The 24,940-nt window shown below is 47.3% G+C and overlaps 1 protein-coding gene across 8 annotated transcripts in view; it reads right to left on the bottom strand.

Moving 5' to 3' along the window:
• Window positions 1-24,940, bottom strand: part of cacna1g (calcium voltage-gated channel subunit alpha1 G) — a 611,364-nt gene that overhangs the window by 214,659 nt on the left and 371,765 nt on the right. For all 8 annotated transcript variants that reach the window (XM_088000446.1, XM_088000447.1, XM_043714394.2 and 5 more), the window contains exons 7-8: window positions 9,540-9,632; window positions 1,189-1,996 (exon numbers count right to left, since the gene is read on the bottom strand). In XM_088000446.1, the coding sequence (XP_087856572.1) occupies window positions 1,189-1,996; window positions 9,540-9,632 (901 nt within the window). The remainder of the gene's footprint in view (window positions 1-1,188; window positions 1,997-9,539; window positions 9,633-24,940) is intronic.

Below are 24,940 nucleotides of genomic sequence, written 5' to 3'. Positions count from 1 at the left end.
CCTCCCCCATTACAAACAGTGACATTCCCCCACTCCTATTACAGTGACATTCCCCTTTTCCTCATTACAAACAATGACCTTCCCCCTCCCCATTACAAACAATGACACCCCCCCCCCCCCCGACTATTACAGTGACATTACACCCTCCCCCATTACAAACAATGATACCCCTGTCTAATCTACAGGATGGGATGAAATGGGTTATGTTTTACTGCTCCTCACAGTTTCCCCGAATGGAAAATAACCCAGGGTCGACAGCATGGAACAGGAAATGTTTGACTTCCTGCATTCTCAAATGGATATGCATTTGATGTGAGCCAATCATATTCTTTGGCTGAATGGATTTTTTTTAACCTTAGCTGTATTGAGATATTTTAATAACAATCCCACCGTTGCCACCACGTTGCATGTGATGCAGACCCACTCACTATCAGTAATTTTTGAAGCTATCTCCTCATTTCTTCGTTTTAGGTATTTTTAAACAACCTGATTTGACAAAGGTGAGGGAAACAGTGGAACTTAGAGTCATAGAATTATACAGCATGGAAACAGGCCCTTCGACACAAACTGGTCCATGCTGACCATGGCACCCACTCAACCTTTTTCAATTGCCCGCATTTGGTGCATATCATACTAAATCTTTCCCATCCATGTACCCATCCAAATGTTTTTTTAAACGTTCCTGTTGTACCTGCCTCAACCACTTTCTCTGGCAGCCCATTCCACAGACACACCGCTGTCTGCATGAAGACGTTGTCCCTAAGGTCCTTAAATCTTTCCCCTCTCACCTTAAACCTATCTAGTTTTCAATTCCCCATCCCTGGGAAAAAAAATTACATGCATTCATCCTATCTACGCCCCTCATGATTTTATACGTGAACCCAAATGTTTTGGCCCAGAGATATGGACACTACCGCAGAGCCCTCAAACAAATGGTATGAAATGTCAGGCAGGTATTTAACAGATAATCTATCACTTTGTGGTCATTATGGGCTACTGACCCAAAATATAATGTTTTAATTTTGTCGTCTCTGATTCACCAGGAATTATTGGAGTGATAAGGAAGTCTAGGAAAATGACACTTTGTTATTAACGAGTCTGTTTTCTAGGGGAGGGTCTGTCTTAAAACATTGTCACTCACAAAGTGTGCCCTTGGTTCTGGTCAAGGCAAGGCTCTGATTTGCTCACCTGCACTCTGTGTTTCTAGGAGTCGATGCATTTTGCGATACGGTCCTGGCGGGATGTTGAGATTTGCCATTGCGTTGTCAGGATTCATGGTTGCATCCTTGAGGGTCTTCTCCCCGTTGCCATTGAGGTTGATCACCTCGTGCTGGGAGCCTGGCTGCAGGGTTGGGTAACTCCTGACATCGGTCGTCCTCTGGCCTCCGTCTGCTGCCCCCTGCCTGAGGGAGGACTTGCACTGCACCGGCTCGATGTGGCAGTTGGCATGGTAGATGCTGTGGACGGACTCAGTGTTGGAGGGAGCGGCGGGCGCTGGGAGAGGGTGCAGCTTGGCCAGGGGTGAGGGCAGGACGATGAGCCGGTTGGCGGTGCTGTGGTGGGCAGGGTCAGTCTCCGCGTCTCTGATCTCCGGGCCGGCTCGGGGGGCCCGCAGGTTCCCGTTGCTGACATGGTAGTGGTGGTGGTGATGGTGATGGTGGATCAGGTGGTGGACAGAGGATGCCCGCTTGCGTTTCCGTCGTTTGTGGGGTTGTGGGCCTGGCCCGGTCCTGCCGCCGGCTTGGTGGCTCCTCCGGCTCACCACTAGGTGGCACACACGCACCACCTCACGCCTGGCCTTCCGTGCCATGTGACTAATGTACTTGAGGAGTTCATCATAGCAGCTCCCCGGCTCAGAGAAACTGGCCAGTGTGCTGGCGTTGGACATGAAGCGAACCCGCTGCTCTTTCATCAGCTGGCTTTCACGCTGCTTGGTTTCGGAAAACTGGGTGGCTATGACGACTAGACATAAATTGATCATAAAAAATGATCCAACCTGGAAAAGAATGGAAAGATATAGGAGAGAGTTCAGAGACAAGCACTGCAATTTGACCCAGTAGCTGCCGTTAACGGGAATGTTGGAAACATTTCGGGAATTCAGCTTGGAATGGGGTTGGCAACAAATGCTGGGAGCAAATCCCAGGGGATTATGGTAGGAATAAAAGGAAGCACAATTGCAAAAGCAAAATACTGCGGAAGCTGGAAATCTGAAACAAATACAGAGAATGCTGGAGAAACTCAGCACATCTGGCAGCATCCATGGAGAAAGAGAAACAGAGTTAATGTTTGGAGTCCAATATTTCTCTTTCAGAACTGTGCTGCTTATGTAGTGCTGAAGAAGAGTCAGGATGGACTTGAAACATTAACTCTGTCTCTGTCTCTACTTTTTCCACTCCCCACAGCTCAAACTCTCCAACCCTGGCAACATCCTTGAAAATGTTTTCTGAATCTTTTCAGGTTTCACAACATCCTTCCAATAGCAGGGAGACCAGAACTGAACACAGTATTCCAAAAGTGAATTGAGGCCACAATGGGATCAGCCATTATCTTATTGAATGGGGAGGAGACTGTTCAGGGCCAAATGGCCAGTTCCTGGTTCTGTTTCCTCATTTGAATGTGAGAGGTCAGAGGGCAGGAGGGAGGCTCTAAATGACAGAGGCTCCAGGCCAAAGGATGTGGTAATGGGAGAACAGGCTAAGGGTGCATTATGAGGAGGGGAGAATGGCAGGGTAACTGTTGAGGCACAACTGTAAAATGCTTACTGTAAAATGTTTTTCCTTGTCATTCATATTTGAAACAGGTACTGCCCACTGAGCATTCCAGTCAATGGAGCTTTCTTATACATTGTTCTATGGGCAATGTTAAAACTACATCCAATGTATTAGCGAGTTTTGAGAAGATTTGTAGCTCAGGTTGAGGTTTTGGATGTAGGTTTGCTCACTGAGCTGGAAGGTTCATTTCCAGACGTTTTGTTACCCTACTAGGTAACATCTTTAGTGTACCTCGTGCGAAGCAATACTGCAAATTCCTGCTTTCTATTTATATGTTTGAGTTTTTATATGGTTTATATGCTAACCCAAAGAAACCCAAATATATAAATAGAAAGCAGGAAGTTTCAGCATTGCTTCGCATGAGGTCCACTGAAAATGTTACCTAGTAAGATAACAAAACGTCTGGAAATAAACCTTTCAGCTCAGCGAGCAAACCTACATCCAAAATCCACTGTATTATCCATTTTAAATAATTGAGCCTAAAATGTGAGACGGTGGGTTTGTACCGAGGATCAGCAAGAGGTCAAGGTGTATATGTGGTTTACATGAACTAGCCAGCACCTCTTAAAGTTAACTTGCATTTTGTAACGTTAACCTGCATTTTGTAAAGTTAATCTGCATTGTGTAATGTTAACCTGCACTTTGTAATGCTAACCTGCATTTTGTGATGTTAACGTACATTTTGTAATGCTAACCTGCATTTTGTAATGTTAACCTACATTTTGTAATGTTAACCTGCATTTCTTAAAGCTAATTGCACCTCTGGAAGCAAGCTAGCACCTCTTAAAGGTAGCCTGCATGGCTTAAAGTTAACCTACTTGCGGAGCATTTCAGAGGCCGCCTACTTGCGGAGCGTTTCAGAGGCCGCCTACTTGCGGAGCGTTTCAGAGAGCCGCCTACTTGCGGAGCGTTTCAGAGGCCGCCTACTTGCGGAGCGTTTCAGAGGCCGCCTACTTGCGGAGCGTTTCAGAGTTTGCACCCGATGTGGCCTCCTCTATATTGGGGAGACAGGCCACCTACTTGCGGAGCGTTTCAGAGAACACCTCTGGGACACCCGGACCAACCAACCCAACCACCCTGTAGCTCAACATTTCAATTCCCCCTCCCACTCCACCAAGGATATGCAGGTCTTTGGACTCCTCCATCGTCAGACCACAGCGAAACGACGGTTGGAGGAAGAACGCCTCATCTTCCGGCTAGGAACCCTCCAACCACAAGGGATGAACTCGGATTTCACCAGTTTCCTCATTTCCCCTCCCCCCAGCCTGTGTCAGTCAAATCCATCAAATTCAGCACCGCCTTCCTAACCTGCAATCTTCTTCCCGACCTCTCCGCCCCCACCCCAGTCTGACCTATCACCCTCACCTTGACCTCTTTCCACCTATCACATTTCCGACACCCCTCCCCCAAGTCCCTCCTCCCTATCTTTTATCTTAGCCTGCTGGACCAACTTTCCTCATTCCTGAAGAAGGGCTAATGCCCGAAACGTCGATTCTCCTGTTCCCTAGATGCTGCCTGACCTGCTGCGCTTTTCCAGCAACACATTTCCATCTCTGATCTCCAGCATCTGCAGACCTCACTTTCTCCTTAAAGTTAACCTGCACCTCTTAAAGTTAGGTCACCCCTCTTAACGGACAGCTACCTTCTTGCTCCAGCAGGTTGCAATGGTTTTTCTGCAGGACAGAAGAGTGCCAGTGGTACACAGTAGACTAATCAGTGGGCTCCCAGATTTGGGAATGTAGTGCTCTGGTGGAACAGAGACATTGTGGGGCTGGGGTGGCCTCAAAGGCAATGGGAACATATTATCAAGGAGCCTGCCTTCATGAATCTGGCCATAGTGCCACAAAGCACTGAATGACCTCAGGTGAGTGCTTACCTTCAAACGTTGCCTCTGACCCAGTGCAGCTTTAAGCTCATGCAGCAGTCAATGCAACCTAACTCATCAGTAACCATTGGCGATCTCTAGTGACCAGAAAGCATGGCTAAGATTTGTGATCTCCACTTTACCCTGACACACTTACAGGTGCAAACCTCACACATACACATCTCACAGCCATCACATCCCTGTAATTGTTCAGCTATACTAATAACATCACTCAGACAGACTCAGTGGGCTTATGCCCGAAACATCGATTCTCCTGCTCCTCCTGACCTGCTGTGCCTTTCCAGAACTACACTCTTGACTCTGATCTCCAGCATCTGCAGTCCTCACTGTCTCCTAGACTCAGTCTCATCGCACTATTCTCTACCTGGGGAAGTGGCACATAGCAATAGGCATCCAGTGGGAACAAGGCCTAGCCTCTCTTCCTGAGCCTGTTGGAGTGCTCTGAACCATTCACCCCCTCGTCACTGAGGCAGTGGCAACTAGTGTAGCTGAGACTGACTGGGACGCCAGTTCATTCCTGTTGTTGGGACCTTCTCAGGTCTCACTTGGCTGTTATCTTCCATTTTGGCACGAAACACCAGCTGTATTTAGGGTGATGTGCTCCTCTTTTCAAATGCCCTCTGCATTCAGCACTTCAGAGAACAAGAGCCCACTGCCTGGTCAGTCAGCAGTGTGTGACAATGACCTGTGTGAGCAGGAGTGTATGTTTGTTAAGAGCCCACTACCTGGCCAGTCAGCAGTGTCTGAGAATGACGACCAGGCAGTGGGCTCTTAATAAACATACAGGGGTGTATGTTTGCTGAGGACACACCCGGATTTACAGTCTGGCTCAAACACTGGCACTTTGTTGATTTTAGAGGACAGTTTACAAGTGGAATGGTGTGTCACCAGTGATAAGGGGGCTGCAGGCAGGGCAGGGGGATCGGAAAACACTGGCGAAACATGACGGTCTTGTTTTGTTGTAGAGGAATTAGGTGAGGACACTGAATGGTAGCCCTTGTCATCTCCTGTTTAGTTTGACATGGGCGAGGACAGAAATGGCTAACTGGTGCACTGTGACTGCTGCTCGGATAGCAGTTTCCTTTCTCTCTCTCTCTCTCTCTCTCTGTCTGTTCTCCAATGACCCACAGTGCAATAGCTCAAGGGAGATGCAGACTTACCATCTCTCTCGTCACTCTTTGCGAAAGTTCAGCACCACTCGCTGCTGTGTCCAACAACCTGAGTGAGATCCTCCAGCCAGGCTGGACATACATTGAGGGAGGCAGGCAAATCCCTCAACCACCAACATACCCCGTCCCTACCCTCCCCTCTCACCTCTAGAAAATTCAACCAATCACTTGAGGGGCTGCTCCCTTAGTCACAAGAGTGTTCTCTCCCATGATTGGAGGAGCAACAAGCAGTTAGCAAGTAAGGATTGGCAAAGAGGGGGATTCTGGGCAAGCTGGAGTCAGCATTGATGTCGGGCTGGGAATGTTGTTGGGGGCCAAGGTGTGGGGAGAGACATCTGCTGGGTTGTAAGGGGAGAAATGGGGAGGTGATGGCCTAGTGGTATTATCATCGGACTGTTAATCCAGAGACCCAGGCAATGTTCTGGGGACGTGGGTTCAAATCCCACCACGCCAGACACTGGAACTTGAATTCAATGAAATTCTGCCATTAACAGTCTAATATGATGTTGAGGTACTGGGGTGGACAAAATTAAAAAAACACACAACACCAGGTTATAGTCCAACAGGGTTATTTGGAAGCACTAGCTTTCAGAGCGCTGCACTTAGAGCAGTGTCTAAAAGCTAGTACTTCCAAATAAACTTGGCAGTCTAATGATGACCATGAATTCACTGTCAATTGTCAGATAAACCTATCTGGTTCATTAATGTCCTTTAGGGAAGGAAACTGCCGTCTTTCCCTGTCCAGGCCTCCAGACCCACAGCAATATGGTTGACTCTTAACTGCCCTCAGGACAATTAGGGTTGGGCGATAAATGTTGGCTTGGCCAGTAATGCCCTCATTCCATGAATGAATAAAAAAATTTAAAAAGGGGGTGCTGAATCTGGACAGAAGGGGAATGCAGTAAGAGGGCTGGGAAGAAATTGAGGGAGGCAGGAAGGTTGGGAGGAAGTGAGTGGAAGTGAGGTGGGTAGAACAGGAAGCTTGAAGAGAATTGAAGGCAGGGAACCTGCAAGGGGTGTTGGCTGAGAGAGAGGCTGCAAAGGAGACAGAACCATTTCATACCCATTCACAATGAATTAGCAGTGAGGAAAACTTGAAATCACTATGATAATGAATTATTTGCAAATGAACGTGGAATCTCTAACTTTAGCTGCATAGGTTGAAGAATTAACAAAAACCAAAAGAATTTCAGATGCTATAAATCTGAAACAAAAACTGAAATTGCTGGAAAAGCTCAGCAGGTCTGGCAGCATCTGTGAAGGGAAATCAGAGTTAACCTTCCTCAGAATGGATGGTAGCTAGGAAAATATCAGTTTATATGGGGAAGATAGGTGGGCGGAGGAGTAAATGATAGGTGGAGATAGAGTTGACAGAGCAAGAAGAACAGTTGGACAGACAAAGGAATAGATAATGATCTGGCTTGGAGGACGAATAGCTATTAATGGGGAGTGTTAGTGGTTAACAATGGGTGGTGTGTAATAGCAGACTTTGTGAATAACAAGGCCTGGTGTATGAGGGTTGGGGTCAGGACATAGGAAAGCTTGAGCCCTAAAATTGTTGAAATTGATATTGAGTCCAGAAGGCTGCAAGTGGAAAGTGAGGTGATGCTGAGCTTCGCAGAGATAGAGATGTTGACCAGGGAACAAGGTGGTGTGTTGAATTGACATTTTCCGAGCTACCATCAGATCTGAGGAAGGGTCACTCGACCCTGAAATGTTAACTGATTTCTCTCCACAGATGTTGCCAGACCTGCTGAGTAATTTCTGTTTTGGTTTCAAAAATTAATACATGGAGAAAATTTCATTGGGTGATGTTGTTATGAGCTCTGTGTGTCAATCGTTAAACTTAAATCAGATTGAGATCAATGCAGTAAAAAGGTAGTAATTACCTGGGTTAAAGTTCCACCTTTGCGAATATGTGAGGTAAACAAATTAGCTATGATCTCACTGGTCTGTAGTAACTAAGATTAGAGTCAAAGCCTTTTGTGTTTTGAAGTATGTGTCAAAAATTCGGAAAAGAAACCCTTGTTAACTTATGCCTGTTGTGCTAATTTAAATAATTCTAGGAATTTAGTGCTTGCCTTGTGTATAGTATCTTTAAGTTTAAAGCAGGGTTGGCCATTCTTGAGGACATCAATGAATTCTAATTCTGCTTCTGCGTCAGTCCGAATGCATCATATACACAAAATAATATATTCTGCATTAACACGACTACAGAAGATATTGTTAATATGTGATGGCATCACCCAATAACTGAGTTGATGAGAATGCACAAGGAGCCCTTGCAAACAAACAAGTAGTATCAGAAAATCAAAACGTAGACCCCGAGAAAGCCTCAAGAAGAGTCCTTGGAATGAAAAACCCATTCTTCACCCGGTCCTCCATCAACACTACACACACACACAATACCTCTGTCCAGCAAAGGCCAAAGCAGCTCAATTGAAAGTTCTGATGCCCTTGCATAACACGAATGGTGAAGGTTCTAAGAGCAGCTTAAAGCATGTCCAGCTGCGATTGTTTAAGAAATTGCATTAACAGGACCCACAAGGTTCAAGTAAACAGGTTAAACTTCAAATGAGTGTTAGACACTGACTGATGTCATGATCAACTTGCTTCTGTTACATGCTTGACAAAGCTGTTCTCTAACCCTCTCAAGGACGGTGGTCCACATAGAGTGCAGTGAAAAGTAGTTGAAAGAAGATTATTTTCAGCCTCTCTGGGTTCCCATAGTGCCTCAACCAGCAGGGCAAAGAGCCCAATTTTGCAACCCCTGCAAAAACCTGTCGTGGCCCCTCTCCACTGGAACTGGTCGTGTCATGGTGATAATCATAAACTCATGATTCAGAATCTTGGACTATTAATCCAAAGAATGCAAGTTTGAATCCTGCTGTAATTTGACAGAATAAAAGTGAGAATTTTATATTTAGTTTAAAAAGGATCTTGAAGTAAAAAGGCTGGGAAGTAAAAATCGGCATGAAACTATCAAACCATTGTAAACTGTAATGTTCATATGGATATAGGGAACTGTTGCTCTAATTTGGCCTGGATTCAGTTGTGGCTAACTCTCACTGGTTTTTTGGAATGGCCTCACAGTCCACTCCATTGAAACATGGCATTCTAAAGACAACGAGGATCAGATAGTCATAATCATAGAGTCATAGAGATGTTCAGCATGGAAACAGACCCTTCGGTCCAACCCGACCATGCTGACCAGATATCCCAACCCAATCTAGTCCCACCTGCCAGCATCCGGCCCATATCCCTCCAAACCCTTCCTATTCATATACCTATCCAAATGTCTCTTAAATGTTGCAAATGTACCAGCTTCCACCACTTCCTCTGGCAGCTCATTCCATACCCGTACCACCCTCTGTGTGAAAAGGTTGCCCTATAGGTCTCTTTTATGTCTTTCCCCTCTCACCCTAAACCAATGCTCTCTAGTTCTAGATTCCCCGACCCCAGGGAAAAGACTTTGTCTATTTACCCGATCCATGCCCCTCATAATTTTGTAAACCTCTATAAGGTCACCCCTCAGCCTCCGACACTCCAGGGAAAACAGCCCCAGCCTGTTCAGCCTCTCCCTATAGCTCAAATCCTCCAACCCTGGCAACATCCTTGTAAATCTTTTCTGAACCCTTTCAAGTTTCACAACATCTTTCAAGTTGATGCCCTACATGCCCAGAGAGAGAAAAACATTTTGACCTGAATACTTACTATGATGAGAAGGATAAAGTAGATGAAATTGTAAAACGAATGAGCATCCATGACAAAATACATGATGTCAACCCATCCTTCCAAGGTTATAACCTGAGAAAAAAATCAGATATTTCAGAAAGTCAGAGCTTGACATCAATCAAATCAAGCTGTTCTACTTCAACCGATCATTCTGCATTTTAACTTCAATAAAATCAAGACCTAATCAAGAAATAAAATTGCCCTTGCCCATTTTTGGATGGTTCTAGACTGTGTTTGATCCCAGACATTTGGTAATTGATGTCCTTGGCACAGGATATAAATCCACAAAAATTCAAAACTTTGACTAATAATCCAGTTAATGTGAGTTTAAATCCCAGAAGACTGTCAGACAGAACAAACTTTGGAGAATTTTATAATTGGTCCAGAAATGATCTGGAGATTAAAAACTGGGATTAGTAAAAGTCACCATAAGACTATCAGATTATCACAAAACCCCAACTGGTTCATACATGTGGATTAGGGAAGGATACCTGGCTCTCTAATCTGGTCTGGCTCCACAAAGATTTGCCTCATTTATGAAAGAAAGCTGATTGTTGTGGATTGGGAGGCAGGAAGTTAGAATTAGGTGTTTGTAACAACTAGGAGGAAAGCGTTGCGTGGTCCCTTTAAAAGGTCATGTGCTTTTTCTGTGCTTAGAGATTTAAAATGGATGTCTATGAGCAGCTGCTTGAAAGTTTGCAAGTATATAGAGAGCCCAAACTGAAGCATTTGTACAGTTAGCAGGCGAATCAGCACCCTGTTTACCAAGACAACAGGCTTTTGAATTGAGCCAACCAATTTGAACCAGGTGCTTAGACACCAAAAAATCTATTAAATTTAAATCCGATGGTTTTGACAACATAGGACCAATCCTATTGTAGAAATATTGATACGTATTCAAGGATATAAAAAGGGGACAGTTGGATAAAGAGCCCAGTGCAAGCTGCCATCCACAACGAGCTAACAGCCTTTAGCTCTCAAGAGAGAATAGCTGGCTCTCACAGCCTCCTTATGTCTCAGACTAAGCACCATCTAAATAACACAACTCGTTAATATTCCTGACAGAAGATTTAATGGAGAAAGCACAGAACATTCTGGAATACCTGGCGATAATTTCGAGAGGAGAAAGTGAGGACTACAGATGCTGGAGATCAGAGCTGAAAAATGTGTTGCTGGAAAAGCGCAGCAGGTCAGGCAGCATCCAAGGAGCAGGAGAATCAACGTTTCGGGCATGAGCCCTTCTTCAGGAATGAGAAAAGTGTGTCCAGCAGGCTAAGATAAAAGGTAGGGGGGAGGGACTTGGAGGAGGGGCGTTGGAAATGCGATAGGTGGAATGAGGTTAAGGTGAGGGTGATAGGCCGGAGTGGGGGTGGGGGCGGAGAGGTCAGGAAGAAGATTGCAGGTTAGGAAGGTGGTGCTGAGTTCGAGGGTTGGGACTGAGACAAGGTGGGGGGGAGGGGAAATGAGGAAACTGGAGAAATCTGAGTTCATCCCTTGTGGTTGGAGGGTTCCTAGGCGGAAGATGAGGCGCTCTTCCTCCAGCCGTCGTGTTGCTATGGTCTGGCGATGGAGGAGTCCAAGGACCTGCATGTCCTTGGTGAAGTGAGGAGGGGAGTTGAAGTGTTGAGCCACGGGGTGGTTGGGTTGGTTGGGGCGGGTGTCCCAGAGGTGTTCTCTGAAACGTTCCGCAAGTAGGCGGCCTGTCTCCCCAATATAGAGGAGGCCACATCGGGTGCAGCGGATGCAGTAAATGATGTGTGTGGAGGTGCAGGTGAATTTGTGGCAGATATGGAAGGATCCTTTGGGGCCTTGGAGGGAAGTAAGGGGGGAGGTGTGGGCACAAGTTTTGCATTTCTTGCGGTTGCAGAGGAAGGTGCCAGGAGTGGAGGTTGGGTTGGTGGGGGGTATGGACCTGACGAGGGAGTAACGGAGGGAGGGGTCTTTTTGGAATGCTGATAGGGGAGGGGAGGGAAATATATCCTTGGTGGTGGGGTCCGTTTGGAGGTGGCAGAAATGACGACGGATCTTACGATGTATATGGAGGTTGGTGGGATGGTAGGTGAGGACCAGTGGGGTTCTGTCATGGTGGCGATTGGAGGGGCTGGGCTCAAAGGCAGAGGAGCGGGAAGTGGAGGAGATGAGGTGGAGAGCATCGTCGATCACGTCTGGGGGTAAATTGTGGTCTTTGAAGAAGGAGGCCATGTGGGTTGTTCGGTATTGGAACTAGTCCTCCTGGGAGATGTGGCGGAGAAGAAGGAATTGGGAATATGGGATGGCATTTTTACGGGGGGCAGGGTGGGAGGAGGTGCAGTCTAGGTAGCTGTGGGAGTCGGTCGGTTTATAGTAAATGTCCGTGTTGATTCGGTCACCCGAGATAGAAATGGAGAGGTCTAGGAAGGGGAGGGAGGTGTCTGAGACGGTCCAGGTAAACTTGAGGTTGGGGTGGAAGGTGTTGGTAAAGTGGATGAACTGTTCAACCTCCTCATTGGAGCATGAGGCAGCGCCGATACAGTCATCGATGTAGCGGAGGAAAAGGTGTGGAATGGTGCCAGTGTAGCTGCGGAAGATGGACTGTTCCACATATCCTATGAAGAGGCAGGCATAGCTGGGGCCCATGCGGGTGCCCATGGCTACTCCTTTGGTTTGGAGGAAGTGGGAGGATTGGAAAGAAAAGTTGTTTAGAGTGAGGACCAGCTCAGTCAGTTGAAGGAGGGTGTCAGTGGAAGGGTACTGTTTGGTACGGCGGGAAAGGAAGAAGCGGAGGGCTTTGAGTCCTTCATGGTGGGGGATGGAGGTGTACAGGGACTGGATGTCCATGATGAAGATAAGGCGTTGGGGACCGGGGAAGCGAAAATCATGGAGGAGGTGGAGGGCATGGGTGATGTCCCGAACGTAGGTGGGGAGTTCTTGGACTAAGGGGGACAGGACTGTGTCGAGGTATGCAGAGATGAGTTCGGTGGGGCAGGAGCAGGCTGAGACAATGGGTCGGCTGGGGCAGTCTGGTTTGTGGATTTTGGGCAGGAGGTAGAAATGGGCGGTGCGGGGTTGTGGGACTATGAGGTTGGAGGAGGTGGATGGGAGATCCCCTGAGGTGATGAGGTTATGGATGATCTGGGAGATGATGGTTTGGTGGTGGGAGGTGGGGTCATGGTCAAGGGGGCAGTAGAAGGAGGTGTCCCGAGCTGGCATTGAGCCTCAGCGGTGTAAAGGTCGGTGCGTTAAACTACTACTGCGCCTCCCTTGTCTGCTGGTTTGATAGTGAGGTTGGGTTTGGAACGGAGGAAGTGGAGGGCTGCACATTCCGAGGGTGAGAGGGGTGGAGAGGGTGAGAGGGGTGGAGAGGTTGAGGCGGTTAATGTCGCGGCAGCAGTTGACTATGAGAGATTGAGGGCAGGTAAGAGGCCAGCACGGGGTGTCCAGGTGGATGGGGTCTATTGGAAGCGGGAGAAGTGGTCGTCAGAGGGTGGGAGAGAGTCTTGGTTGAAGAAGTAGGCACGGAGGCGAAGGCGGCGGAAGAATTGTTTGATGTCACGCCGTGTGTTGAACTCATTAATCTGAGAGCGTAGGGGAATGAAGGTGAGGCCTCTGCCGAGGACTGATCTTTCATCCTCAGAGAGGGGTAGTTCTGGAGGGATGGTGAAAACACGGCAGGGCTGGGAGCTAGGACCTGGTGTGGGGCTGGAGCTGGGAGTGGGGGCAGGGTTAGGTGTGGGGGTGGGAATCGGGGTGGGGGTGGGGTTCGATGTGGGGGTGGGGTTAGGCGTGTGGAGGGAGATCGGCGTGGGGGCGGGGTTAGGCGTGTGGAGGGAGATCGGCGTGGGGGCGTGGTTAGGCGTGTGGAGGGAGATCGGCGTGGGGGCGGGGTTAGGCGTGTGGAGGGAGATCAGCGTGGGGGCGTGGTTAGGCGTGTGGAGGGAGATCGGCGTGGGGGCGTGGTTAGGCGTGTGGAGGGAGATCGGCGTGGGGGCGGGGTTAGGCGTGTGGAGGGAGATCGGCGTGGGGGCGTGGTTAGGCGTGTGGAGGGAGATCGGCGTGGGGGCGGGGTTAGGCGTGTGGAGGGAGATCGGCGTGGGGGCGGGGTTAGGCGTGTGGAGGGAGATCGGCGTGGGGGCGGGGTTAGGCGTGTGGAGGGAGATCGGCGTGGGGGCGGGGTTAGGCGTGTGGAGGGAGAACGGCGTGGGGGCGTGGTTAGGCGTGTGGAGGGAGATCGGCGTGTGGGCGGGGTTAGGCGTGTGGAGGGAGATCGGCGTGGGGGCGGGGTTAGGCGTGTGGAGGGAGATCGGCGTGGGGGCGGGGTTAGGCGTGTGGAGGGAGATCGGCGTGGGGGCGGGGTTAGGCGTGTGGAGGGAGATCGGCGTGGGGGCGGAGACGCATGCGACGTGGTCGTTGTGCAGGTGAGTGATGTCACTGGGGGCAGAAGTGGCTGCGGCGATGGCAGAAACGGTGTTGTTCCCGATAGCCGTGGACCCCGCAGAGGCCGCGAATCTGTCGGCGATGGTCTTCCTGGCGATCGTGGAGGTGGTTGTCTGGGCGGTGATCGCGGAGGCTGCAAGGTCGGTGGGGGCGGAAGTGGTGTCATGGTTCGTGGCGGCGGTTACTGCCGCGGGTGCTGCGCTGCTCCTGCCCCACCGAACTCATCTCTGCATTCCTCGACACGGTCCTGTCCCCCTTAGTACAAGAACTCCCCACCTACGTTCGGGACACCACCCACGCCCTGCACCACCTCCATGATTTTCGCTTCCCCAGTCCCCAACTCCTTATCTTCACCATGGACATCCAGTCCTTATACACTTCCATCCCCCATCACGAAGGACTTAAAGCCCTCCGCTTCTTCCTTTCCCGCCGTACCAACCAGTACCCTTCCACTGACACCCTCCTTCGACTGACTGAACTGGTCCTCACCCTGAACAACTTCTCTTTCCAATCCTCCCACTTCCTCCAAACCAAAGGGGTAGCCATGGGCACCCGCATGGGCCCCAGCTATGCCTGCCTCTTCATAGGATATGTGGAACAGTCCATCTTCCGCAGCTACACTGGCACCATCCCCCACCTTTTCCTCCGCTACATCGATGACTGTATCGGCGCTGCTTCGTGCTCCCATGAGGAGGTTGAACAGTTCTTCCACTTTACCAACACCTTCCACCCCAACCTCAAGTTTACCTGGACCGTCTCAGACTCCTCCCTCCCCTTCCTAGACCTCTCCATTTCTATCTCAGGTGACCGAATCAACACGGACATTTACTATAAACCGACCAACTCCCACAGCTACGTAGACTACACCTCCTCCCACCCTGCCCCCTGTAAAAACGTCATCCCATATTCCCAATTCCTTCGTCTCCGCCGCATCTGCTCCCAGGAGAACCAGTTCCAATACCGTACAACCCACATGGCCTCCTTCTTCAAAGATCGCAATTTCCCCCCAGACGTGATCGACAATGCTCTCCACTGTATCTCCTCCACTTCCTGCTCCTCCGCCCTTGAGCCCCGCCCCTCCAATCACCACCAGGATAGAACCCCACTGGTGCTCACCTACCACCCCACCAACCTCCATATACATCGTAAGATCCGTCGTCATTTCCGCCACCTCCAAACGGACCCCACCACCAGGGATATATTTCCCTCCCCTCCCCAGCAGCGTTCCGAAAAGACCACTCCCTCCGTGACTCCCTTGTCAGGTCCACACCCCCCACCAACCCAACCTCCACTCTCGGTACCGTCCTCTGCAACCGCAAGAAATGCAAAACTTGCGCCCACACCTCCCCCCTTACTTCCCTCCAAGGCCCCAAGGGATCCTTCCATATCTGCCACAAATTCACCTGCACCTCCAAACACATCATTTACTGCAACCGCTGCACCCGGTGTGGCCTCCTCTATATTGGGGAGACAGGCCGCCTACTTGCAGAACGTTTCAGAGAACACCTCTGGGACACCCGCCCCAACCAACCCAACCACCCCGTGGCTCAACACTTCAATTCCCCCTCCCACTCCACCAAGGACATGCAGGTCCTTGGAATCCTCTACCGCCAGACCATAGCAACATGACGGCTGGAGGAAGAGCGCCTCATCTTCTGCCTAGGAACCCTCCAACCACAAGAGATGAACTCCGATTTCTCCAGTTTCCTCATTTCCCCTCCCCCCACCTTGTCTCAGTCCCAACCCTCGAACTCAGCACCACCTTCCTAACCTGCAATCTTCTTCCTGACCTCTCCGCCCCCACCCCCACTCCGGCCTATCACCCTCACCTGAACATCCTTCCACCTATCGCATTTCCAACGCCCCTCCCCCAAGTCCCTCCTCCCTACCTTTTATCTTAGCCTGCTGGACACACTTTCCTCATTCCTGAAGAAGGGCTCATGCCCGAAACTTCGATTCTCCTGCTCCTTGGATGCTGCCTGACCTGCTGCGCTTTTCCAGCAACACATTTTCAGCTATAATTTCGAGAGACTAATTTTTTAAAAATGTAAATGGGACTTGTATTGATTGGAACAGCATACCATTAGAATCTTGCTTTATTCGGGAATATTTAGCAGTTAAAAGGGATTTATGCTGTTTGTTAATAGTTTAGTTAAGTTGTTCACTGTCAGAGTTAGATGAATAAATTGTTACTTTTTGATTTTGAAGTGAGTGTCAGGGATTTATTTTATTTAACCATTAGAAGTTTCTGAAAAGCTGGTTATACCACTTTTCACACTCCTTTTACAGATTATAAGGCAAGGTGCTCCTCTTTGGATATTTCGGTTTTAGTTCTCTGGTTTAGTTTTAGTCAACCTCCGTTTTATAACACAAATTTTATAATTTATGCAGATACGTTAATAACAGATTGAGGCTACTAGACCACAGAAAATGACTGTTATGACATAAGGAAAGTTAATTATTTTTATATCTGTCGATAGTTTTCATAATGACACACCAGTAGGATGCTTGTTGGACTGGAGGCCTGTGATAAGTGGAGTGCGTCAGGGGTTGGTGCAGGGCCTAACCAAAGTCCAGCAAACCTCTATTAGAGGCTGCCTGCTCTAATAATACAGGCCTCGACTGATAAAGGCAAATGTCCTGTATGCCTTCTTCACGACCCTACGAACCTGTCTTATCAGATTCAGGGATCTGTGGACAAACACTTCAAGGTGTGCAGTGGAGATTCAGTGGGATGTTGCCTGGGATGGAGCATTTTAGTGAGGAAGAGAGGCTGGATAAGCTTGGGTTGTTTTCCTGTGAGCAGAAAAGGTTGAAGGAAACCTGATAGAGGCATGTAAGATTATAAGGCGCCTGGACAGGGTGAATAGAAAGCAACTATTCCCCTCAGTTGAAGGATCAATAACAAGGGTGCATAAATTTAAAGTGAAAAGCAGGAGGTTTAGAGGGGATTGAGATAAAGGTTTTGAACCAGATGGTGGTGGGAGTCTGGAAATATACTGCCTGGGAAGGTAATGGAAGGTAATGGAGGCAGGAAATCTCACAACCTTTAAAAGTACTTGACAAACTTTCAAAATGTCATAACAATCAAGGCTATGGGCCTGGTGTGAGAAAGTGGGTCTAAGTTGGTAGTAGTTCAGGCTTGATGAGCCAAAAGGCTTCTTCTGTACTGTATGATTCTAGAAATCCATGATCCCTGTTTCTACTCCCTTGTCTTATTCCTTCTTCCAAAGTGCATCACCTCCCACTTTGTCATGAATTGCATCTGAACAAAAAAAAAACAAAATAACAGCGGATGTCGAAACGCAAAAGAAAAACAGAAATTGCTGGAGAAACTCAGCAAGTCTGGCAGCATCTGTGGACACAAATCAGAGATAATGTTTCAGGTCCAGTGATCCTTCTTCAGAATTGACTGGAGCGAGGAAAAGGTTGGAATAAATGCTAAAAGAGAGATGGAGAAGGAGTAAATGATGGATAAAGATGGAGCCCAGGGAGACTAAACAAAGGAATGGGTAAAGGTCAGCCTGGTAGAACCAACTGCTGCTAATGGGGACCATTAATGGCTGCCAATTGCATGTGTGTGGTACCAGGCCCATGTGATGTCAAGGCCAGGTGCGTGAGGATTGGGGTAAGAACATGGGTGAAGATGCCTACAGGCTTGAGCACCATGAACCTTGGAACAGACTCTTGAGGTTAGATTGCCGAGGCCTGTTCTGAGGTCAGCTCCACAATGACGGGGCTCCCACTTGCTGGCGTGCAAAGCTTTGCTTTCAGGAAAAGTAACTTGGAACAGGGAAAAGGAAGGAAAGCAATGGCCAAAAATAAAGACGTGCGAGCGAGCAAGAGGACTGTAGCTGTTGAACAGGGACAGATGTGTGCGGGAGTGAAGCCAGCTGAGTGTCTGGGAAGGCAGGCAACATCTGTCAGTTGAGAGGCATGGAGTTGGGGGGAGGGGGGAGTGGTGGAGCAGGGGTGAGCTCGGAGGAGGGGTTGGGTTGTGTCTAACCGCGCTGTAGCAGTGGCATGTCAGATTGGGAGCACGTGTTGCCTGGACTAGTAATGTCGGTTACAAAATACTTCTGTTGCACGAAACAGCACCGAACCATCTCTCCTGAAAGAACATATAGTGCTGTGTTGATGAAGGAGCAGGGGCTTGGGTTGGGGGTGGGTGTGGGGACTGGTGGTGGTTGGGTGTGGAGTCAGAAAATGGTTCTCATTAACATCTGGAACTACTTATTAGCATACTACAGTGTGTTCGGAATCATTTCAAATAATTTTCAGGTCCTCTGTATCTCAGTGTTAACAGAAGGAAGGTTATAAATAAGAGAACTATTTATGGATGCAATTTATTTTCAGAAAGGGTTTTCTTAGGCTGTGGCCAAATGATGAGGTGCCCGCTGGTGTGCCCTGGCACTGGTTAATGGGCGGAAGGTCAAAGGGAGAGCTTTGTACATAATGGACCTGGAAATATATCGCCGTTCCTTCACTGTTGCTGGGTCAAAATCCTGGAACTCCATAGCACGCGGGCTGCAGCGGTTCAAGAAGGCAGCTCACTAAGGGCAAATGGGACAGGCAATAATTGATGCCCATATCCCATGGATGAATATAAAACAGGGAAAGCTCCACACAAGAGCAGTATTGTTGGACCTGCAGATAAGATTGTGGCATTGCTGCTCACGTATTGATGCCAAACTCAGATCCGTTTTCCCAGTGAACGGGAGTTGGTTAACACCAAGGTATAGAAGTGGCACTTTTTTTTAGAATAGGAAGCTGCAGGAGAAAAGGGTGTGAAAGTAATTGCGGGTGATAGTGAATTGAGGGATTGCTGAGAGTGTTGGGTGGAGTCTAAACTGGTGACGCACTGACCTCCTATCTTTGCAATGCAGCCCAGTGTGTATGGTGGTGCAGTAAACTACAGGGGTCACAAAGCCCTCCCAACTGCTCAGACTGCACAGAGCTTCCAGTAAACATTGGGATTGGGAAGGTCTGCAGCAAAGAGTGGGGCTGCCAACTCCTCAGGATTGGCCTGGAGTCTCCAGGAATCAATCTCTAAGACAATGCTGTGTCCAACCATGGAGAAACATCACAGGGAAATGCTTTGTTATGGAGGGGAGAGCATCAGTTTCTCAGAATATTTCTCTTTACCATTTACAAAACTATTGAAACTGTCAGGGTGGGGAAAGCCACTAGTTGATAGATATCCATCATCTAATTTGGTAATTATTTTGCTTTCTGATTGGTGTAGGTAAGCCAGTGGCTGAAGTGTTGGGGGCAAGTCATATGATGAGCCCACTAAGAGAACATTGATTCACAGGTGTGACAGAGGACAGGCTATAAATATTTCCCATATCACAGCAGCTAAACAGTATGTTCCAGTAACTTCCATTTAATCCTCTGCCTCCCATAGTGTGGAGGATGTGTCTGAACATTGTGGGAGATGACTGACTGGGTGGACAGTGCTTGGTTTCCTCATCTCTGCCTCTCCACCCATTAAAAGTCTCTGGTTGACAAAGGTCAAACAAGTGTAGCGATAACTACCTACTGCGATGCTCAGTGAGCTGTGCATGAACACTCTCACATGCATGGATTAACTTCCAATTCAAGCACGCCAGTTTGAGAGTTTGTTTCAGTTTTGCATGTTTTTCAATTAATCCATTTGAAAGAAGGAGAAAAAAAATAAACCCCAAGGATTAGTTCCGAAACATGTCAAGCATCATATCCAAAACTGAAAAGGCATTATATCAGAAAGCTTGGCGTGAGCTTCCCCCTCCCAGGATATGTAATAATGTCCTTGCAAGTTTTTTTTTTACTGGCTTACTGCCTTGTTCTGCCTTGAACACCATGCCCTGCGGTAAAAGCAAGATCCTAACCTCCTGTTTTATGCACTTAATCTTCATTCAGTTATTACTATGTAAAATATAAAAGATAAGCTGTTTATCAATTAATCCTCTTCAAGATAATTTGTTTGCAGGCAATAACTTTTGATCCTCAAGTGTTCCAGGCAGCTTTTGCTAAGGGCTACGCAGAGGAATTTGGAACTTTTTGTTCATCTCAGTTGAAGGTTACTGAGGTGATGTTGACGGTTACTGAGTTACCTTGAGAATATAGCACATTGAAGCTGATCATTGCTTCTGGCCAGAGCAAGTGGTGGATACCTGCATTTACGCTACAAGCAAACCTACACCCACCTCCCTTTATCTGAACCTGACAGAATATCTTTCTACTCCTTTCGACCTCGTGTTTATCCAGCTTTCTCTCAAACACATCCATGCTCGTTACCTCAGCTGCTCCTCATTCAAGTTCCATATTCCCACCAATTATTCAGTAATCAAATTTCTCCTGGGTTCTCATTTGCATTTATTAGTGAGTGGCTTATATTTAGGAACTTGCCTTGTATATAATATATATCTAGCTTGGGACTCTCCAGCATGTAGAAATATTTTCTCATGTCTAGCCGATTGGACCATTTGATGACCTCCTGTTTACTCTATAATTGATAGATCATGCCTAGTCTGTTCAGCCTTTCCTGATGAGGAAGTCTTTTTCAGCTCCTGTATGATCCTTGTCTACTTTCCCCAGTGCATCTGGGTCATAATACAGGGACCAGAAAAGTTCACAGGAATACTGCAGCAAATAACTCACTGCCTGACTCTCCAAAGCCTGTCCACCATCTACAAAGCGTAAGTCAGGAGTGTGACAGAATACTCCCTACCTGCCTGGATGGGTGCAGTTCCAACAGCACGCCAGAAGCTTGACATCATCCAGGTCAAAGCATCCCGCATCATTGGCACCACATCCACAAGTATCCACTCCCTCCACCACTAATACTCTGTTGCAGTAATAATATTTATTCCTCACAAAATACACTGTAGAAATTCACCAAAGATCTTTGGACAGCATGTTCCAAACTTATGGCCACTTCCACCTCGAAGAAAAAAGGCACCAGAAACATGGGAATACCACCCTCTGCAAGTTCCCCTCCAAGCCACTCACCATCCAGCCTTGGAAATATATCATTGTTCCTTCAGTATCAATGGGTCAAAATCCTGGAAGTCCCTCTCTAATGGCATCGCAGGTCTACCTACAGCACATGGACTGCAGCAGTTCGAGAAGGCAGCTCACCACCACCTTCTCAAGGGAAACTAGGTATTGGCCAATAAATGCTGGCTAGCCAGCATCCCAAGAGTGAATAAAAAAGAAAGTAGCAATATACGTGTGTGGTCTAACCAAATTTCCATACGGGTTGAATAAAACTGTGCTGCTTTTCAGTTCTACCTATCTAGAAATTAATTGCTTGTTTTTTTATTGCTGCTTTTCCAGCACCACCATTCGGGTTTGATGAGCAGCAATAACACTGCAGGGCCAGAAATATTTTCCCTGAATGACATAAAGCAACCTCTCACATGTTAGACAGCAGACCCAGGATCACTGTGTACTGAGACAGCATCAAATGCAACACATTCTCCATGGCAACCAGCACCAAAATGTACAGTACAAAGAATTTATTTTCTTGTCACAGTTGAATCCTATGACAGCAGGTCAAGTTGTCATAAGGTAAACTGTTCCTTTTATTTAATTGTCCTCAATGAGACTGCTGGGCTCCGATACAGGAATTCTGCTCTCTGAGTCACATCCATTCCTAACTTGAAGCTGACAGCCATCACTCACTCTGGTACATCTTGGCCAGAGCTGCCTGAATTGGAGAAGAAGTGACCCTGAAGGTGCCAGTCATTTGAGTGTCTCTGATAGGTCCACATGGAAACAAGAAAAAATATAACTTCCTTTTCAAATATTACCCACCCTTTCTGTGGCAGGATATGTGAAGCCAGCATTGGACTGTCTAGTAGTCTCAGGACTCCCAATATCACAGTGCTAGCAAGTTGTCTTTGCTCCTAAAGGGCTGCCTCAGAAGAAGACTTTTGTTCCTGAACTATAAGACCTTAAGACGTAGAAGCAGAAATTAGGCCATTCAGCCCATCGAGTCTGCTCCGCCACTCAATCATGGCTGATAAGTTTCTCAATCCCATTCTCCCGCTTTCTCCCCATAACCTTTGAACCCCTTGATATTCAAGAACATATCTATCTCAGTCTTAAATATACTCAATGACCTGGCCTCCACAGTCTTCTCTGGCAATGAATTTCTTAAGATTCACCACTCTCTGACTGAAGAGGTTTCTCCTTATCTCCATTCTAAAAATGTCTTTCTTTTACTTTAAGTCTGTGCCTTTGGGTCCTAGTCTCTCCTACCAATGGAAACATCTTCCCAATATCCACTCTGTTCAGGCCATCCAGTATTCTGTATGTTTCAATTATATTCCCCTCTCCTCCTTCTAACCTTGATCAAGTATAGATCCGGAATCCTCAAATGTTCCTCATATTTTCATTCCTGGGACCATTCTCATGAGCCTTCTCAGATCATGCTGCAGGGCCAGTACATCCTTCCTGAGATATGGGGCCCAAAACTGAACACAGTACTCTGAATGTGGTCTGACCAGAGTCTGAGAAAACCTCAGAAATGTATCCCTGCTTTTATACTATGCCCTCTCAAAATAAATGCCATCACTGCATTTGCCTTCCTAACTACTGACTCAACCTGCAAGTTTATCTTGAGAGAATCCTGGACTAGAATTCCCAAATCTCTTTGAACTTCAGACTTCTGAATTTCTCACAATTCAGAAAATAGCCCATGCCTCTATTTTTCCGATGAAAGTGCATTACGTCACACTTTCCCACATTGTACTCCATCTGCCACTTCTTTGCCCACACTCCTAACCTGTCAAAATCCTTCTGCAGCCTCCCCGCCTCCTCATTGCTACCTGTCCCTTCACCCATCTTTGTATAGTCTGCAAACGTAGCCAGAATGCCCTCAGTTTCTTCATTTAGATCATTAATGTATAAAGTGAAAAGTTGTGGGCCTAACACGGACCCTTGCGGAACATCACTTGTCACTGGCTGCCATCCTCACTCTCTGCTTTCTGCCAGACAGCCAAGCTTCCATCCATGCTAGCACCTTGCCTTTGACACCATGGGCCCTTATCTTACTCAGTAGCCTCCTGTGTGGCACCTTGTCAAAGGCCTTCTTGAAGTCCGGGTAGATAACATCCATTGGTTCTCCTTGGTCTAACCTGCTCATTACCTCCTCAAAGAATTCTACCAGATTTGTCAGGCATGATGTTCCCTTGATGAAACCACGCTGACTTTGCCCTATTTTACCATACACGTCCAAGTATTCAGAAATCTCATCCTTCACAATGGATTCCAGGGTCTTACCATGACCAAGGTTAGGCTAATCGGTCTATGATTTTCTGTCTTTTGCCTTACTCCATTTTAAACAGGGGTGTTAGGCTAGTGCTTTTCCAGTCCTCTGGGGCCCTCTCTGATTCTAGCGATTCTGAAAAGATCACCACTAACGTCTCCACTTTCTCTTCAGCTCTCTCCCTTTGAACTCTGGGGTGTAGTCCATCTGGTCTATCCACCTTTAGGCCATTCAGTTTTTCTAGCACCTTCACCTTGGTGATGGCCACCATACACAGCTCTGCCCTTTCACTCTCTTGAATTTTTGGGATATTACTCATGTCTTCCACTGTGAAGACTGACGCAAAGAAATTATTCAGTTCCTCAGTCGTTTTCTTGTTACCCACTATTATCTCTCCAGTATCATTTTCCACTTTTGCCTCTCTTTTGCCCTTTATATATCTAAAGACACTCTTATAGTCTTTCTTTATATTACTGGTTGGCTATTTAATCTTCTCCCTCCTTATTTCTCTTCTTGTTGCCCTCTGTTAGTCTTTGTAAGCTTCCCAATTCTCTGGTTTCCTACTGTGTTTTACCACATTATATGTTTTCTCTTTTGCTTTCATGCTATCCCTAAGTCAGCCATGATTGCCTCATCCTCCCTATACTGTGCTGCTTTTTCCTCTGGATGAATCTCTGCTGTGTCTCCTGAATTACTCCCAGAAACTCCTGCCATTGCTGTTCCACTGTCTTTCCTGCTAGGTTCCTCTCCCAGTCAATTCTACCCAGCTCCTCCCTCATGCCTCTTAGTTGCCTTTATCCAGTTGTAACACAATTATCTCTGATTCTATCTTCTCCTTCTCAAATTGGAGAGTAAGTTCAATCATATTATGATCACCGCCTCCTAACAGTTCCTTCACCTTAAACTCCCTTATCAAATCTGTCTCATTACACAACACTAAATCCAGTATTGCCGGTTCCCTAGTGGGCTCCACCACACGCTGCTCCAAAAAGCCATCTCATAGACATTCCACAAATTCCTTTTCTTTTGAACCACTACCAACCTGATTTTCCCAGTCCACCTGCATATTGAAATCTCCTATGATCACTGTAACTTTGCCTTTCCTACACATCTTTTCTATCTCCTGGTGTGGCTTGCGCCCCAGCTCCTGACTACTGTTTGTAGGCCTGTACATAACTCCAACTATGGTTTTTGTACCTTTTCGGTTCCTCAATTCTACCCACACAGATTCTACACCATCTGACCCTACTTTGTTTTTTAGTATTGATTGAATTTAATTTCTTACTAATAAAGCAACCACACCCCCGGCTGTCTTTTTGATAGGATGTATGTCTTGAATATTCAGCTCCCGATCCTGATCCCCTTGTAGCCATGTCTCCGTGATGCCCACCACATCATACCTGCCCATTTCAATCGGCACCATAAGCTCCTTTACCTTTATTCCTTATAGTGCATGCATTCAGAGAACTCCTTCAGTCCTGTATTAACCGGCCCTCTTCTCATTGTTATTCATTTGCCCAGTCTGCTTGAAGTTTGATGGCTAATCCTTTTCACACACTCTGTCCTATTTGTGTCTGTGCTGGAGATTTTAATAACCTCTCCTGAGTTCTGCATTCTTACTTCTTCCTTTAATTCAGGTTTTCTGATTTCCCCCATAACTGAATCCTCCCCTTTCTCTTTAATTTAAAGTCCTGTCTACAGCCCTAGTTAT

Source organism: Chiloscyllium plagiosum, unplaced genomic scaffold (genome assembly GCF_037043375.1).
Source record: "Chiloscyllium plagiosum isolate Xiang-an unplaced genomic scaffold, Cpla_swu_hap1 HiC_scaffold_25, whole genome shotgun sequence".
Taxonomy (NCBI): domain Eukaryota; kingdom Metazoa; phylum Chordata; class Chondrichthyes; order Orectolobiformes; family Hemiscylliidae; genus Chiloscyllium; species Chiloscyllium plagiosum.
Note: the sequence above shows the minus strand (reverse complement) of the source record. Positions and strands in the feature narration are given on the sequence as shown.